General features: G+C 43.3%; 1 protein-coding gene across 1 annotated transcript; it reads right to left on the reverse strand.

Annotated features, from left to right (window-relative positions):
- Nucleotides 1–1,016: 1,016 nt before the first annotated feature.
- On the reverse strand, nt 1,017–2,041 carry LOC112757140 (uncharacterized). Its single transcript, XM_025805744.1, has 3 exons — nt 1,490–2,041; nt 1,246–1,435; nt 1,017–1,162 (listed from the first exon to the last, which is right to left on the reverse strand). Exons 1-3 carry the CDS (start codon nt 2,039–2,041, stop codon nt 1,017–1,019), a joined length of 888 nt encoding a protein of 295 aa, XP_025661529.1.
- Between the last annotated feature and the right edge of the window lie 794 nt (nt 2,042–2,835).

The following is a 2,835-nucleotide window of genomic DNA, read 5'->3' on the forward strand; positions in this document are numbered from 1 at the left end:
TGGGCGATGAGAAAATGATGTTGGACTTACTTTTGTATCATGTGTTGGACTTATTTATGTAGCATGTGTTGGACTTATTTATTTAGTGGACGTGTTTATGTAGATGGTGTTGGACTTAGTTATTTATAATGTTTTTGACTTATTTATGTATCATGTGTTGGACTAATGCATTTAGTAGACTTATTTATGTGATCAACTATGCTACTTTACTTTTCATCAGCACTCACATTAAATTTCCATTACATGAGAATCCCAAAGTCATACAATAACATCACATACGAAAGTCATACAATATATAAAATATTCAAAGTCATACACTAAATCGAGTGACCAATATGGCCGGAGCTCTATTGGGTGGTCGCACCCGGATTACTTGCACACCACATTGACGACATCTACTACGGCTATGGTCCTCGGCCCCGCATTGCTTACATCGCCTAGGACCACGCAACATCCAAGTGTCCATCTCATTCAAGAAATGGGTCATCCTTGGCCGACCTTTGGATACCCATCTAAGGAATGGATTACCTACAAATCGAGGTCTATGATAAACAGGCCATGTTGTTGGATTCCCGAGTGGCCTAAACCTAGCCCTGTATACTCGTCGAACCTGGTCCATCTTGTAGACATCATGTACATACAGTTGCCAATCCAACCATTGATTTGCACAACAAGCAAACACATGTTGACATGAAAGCCGGTCAACTTGGAATTCACCACAGTCACACCGTTGTTGACAGAGGTCCACTGTATACTCCACACCACTAGGACACTCACGCACTTCGAATACCTCATTCTGTCAGTCAAAGCAACTAACTTGGATGTTACCCGCTGCCTGCTGATTTGCATGCAGTTTGGAGGTTACAAGCTCAGAGAACACATGTCCTGTATTAATTCGAGCCTCAGCCTCGGCTCTTTTCCGGGTGAACAATTCATTAAGCCTGTAAAATGTTGCCTTAACAAGTGCAGTGACTGGAAGATTGCGAGCCCCTTTTAGTACCAAGTTGATCATTTCACTAGATATGACCCCATCGATATCCCCCATCAAATGCTAAAGCATATTTCTCACGCGGAATCCGATCCAACCAGTTGGTATAAGCCTCACCCCGCTCGTGTAAACGCTGATAACGTGTCTCGTACTTGCGAACTATTCGCGAGTATCCTGTCAATTAAAAAAAACCCACCATAAAAAATGTTCATCATAAAAACTGAGTTCAAGAGTAAATGTAATCGTAACTATCATACCGATGTTGACGATAAGCTTCTGCAGATACGGAGCCTTGAATTTCCTCAGAAAGTTAGACTCTATATGTCTGATGCAGAACATGTAGAATGCTCTCGGAGGAGACCAAGCTCCGTTACTACGAGCAATAGCAGACCTAATGGAATCGTGCCGATCGGAGATAAGGCCCACACCATCACGTGTCACAACATGCTGTCACAAGTTACTCAGAAAAAAGTGCCAAGCCTCAGATGTCTCTCCCTCAACTATCGCAAATGCAATCGGCACGATGTTGTTGTTGCCATCCTGTGAGACTGCAACCAACAAACAACCCTTGTATTTTCCATACAAATGAGTTCCGTCTACCTGCACTATTGGCTTGCAATGTCTGAATGTTCTAATACAAGGGTAATAACTCCAGAAGACTCGATGTAGTACACGAATATTAGGAACCAAGTCATCTCCCTGATACGCAGTCATTGTTTCAAAATGAACGACTACGGATGGATCCTTGTGACACATGGCCTCAAACCATATCGGCAAGGCTTTGTACGAAGCTTCCCACCCTCCGAAAATTGACTCCAATGCCTTCTGTTTTGCCAACCATGCTTTGTGATAACTAATGGTGTAGTTAAACTTTGCCTGTACTTCCGCAATCACTGATTTCACCTTTATAGACGGGTCAACTTCTACCAATGGCTTTATTGCTTTTGCAACTGTGTTGGAATCCGGCTTCGAATGATCTTGAGAAATGGTGGCCCTAGTACAGGTGTGACTACCATTGTACCTCCTTATCTCCCAACAGAACTTTCTTGACATTTTTGCTCACCCTGATCAGTCAATCACATCCTGCACCATACTGGGTGCATTTAGCATAGAATGTCATCAGTTCTGACTCATGCACCCGATAATCTACACCTCTGCGGATTGTATAATCTTTCATCGCCTTAATTACTGCCTCCCTAGAACTGAATTCTATTTTCACAGTAAATTCACCATCTGGCATAAGGGGAAGCTCTGCTGCAATCACATCACAAATTTTAGAGTTGTCAGAACAAATAATCTAATAAACTAATAATCACAGAACAATGGAAAACGTACTTGTCAAAACCGAACCAGTGATCGAACCGGTCAGGTTACTGGTTGAACCGATTTACCTGGTCCTATGTAAATAAAAAATAAAGCATAGTAAAAAATTTTCACTAACATTTCAAAATTTTCATTGCCTTGTGCGGTCTCATCATGTTACCGGACCGGTCTAAGATTCGGGTTACCAGTTTTTTGGATGAACCGGCCGGTATGGTCGAACCGGCCAGTTCGGTCGAACCAGCAAGCCGGTCCAAATGCCCGGTACGGTCAAACTGGCCAGTCCGGTCGAACCGACCGGTCGGATCCACACGGCCGGTCCGATCCAAATGACCAGTCTAGTCGAACCGGCTGGTCCAGCTGGTGCACGAAATTGTGATGACACTTTTCACAACTCCGCACAACTAACCAGCAAGTGCACTGGGTCGTCCAAGTAATACCTTACGTGAGTAAGGGTCAATCCCACGGAGATTTTCGGCTTGAAGCAAGCTATGGTTATTTTGTAAATCTTAGTCAGGAGATTAATG

This window comes from Arachis hypogaea, chromosome 16, assembly GCF_003086295.3.
Source record: "Arachis hypogaea cultivar Tifrunner chromosome 16, arahy.Tifrunner.gnm2.J5K5, whole genome shotgun sequence".
Taxonomy (NCBI): domain Eukaryota; kingdom Viridiplantae; phylum Streptophyta; class Magnoliopsida; order Fabales; family Fabaceae; genus Arachis; species Arachis hypogaea.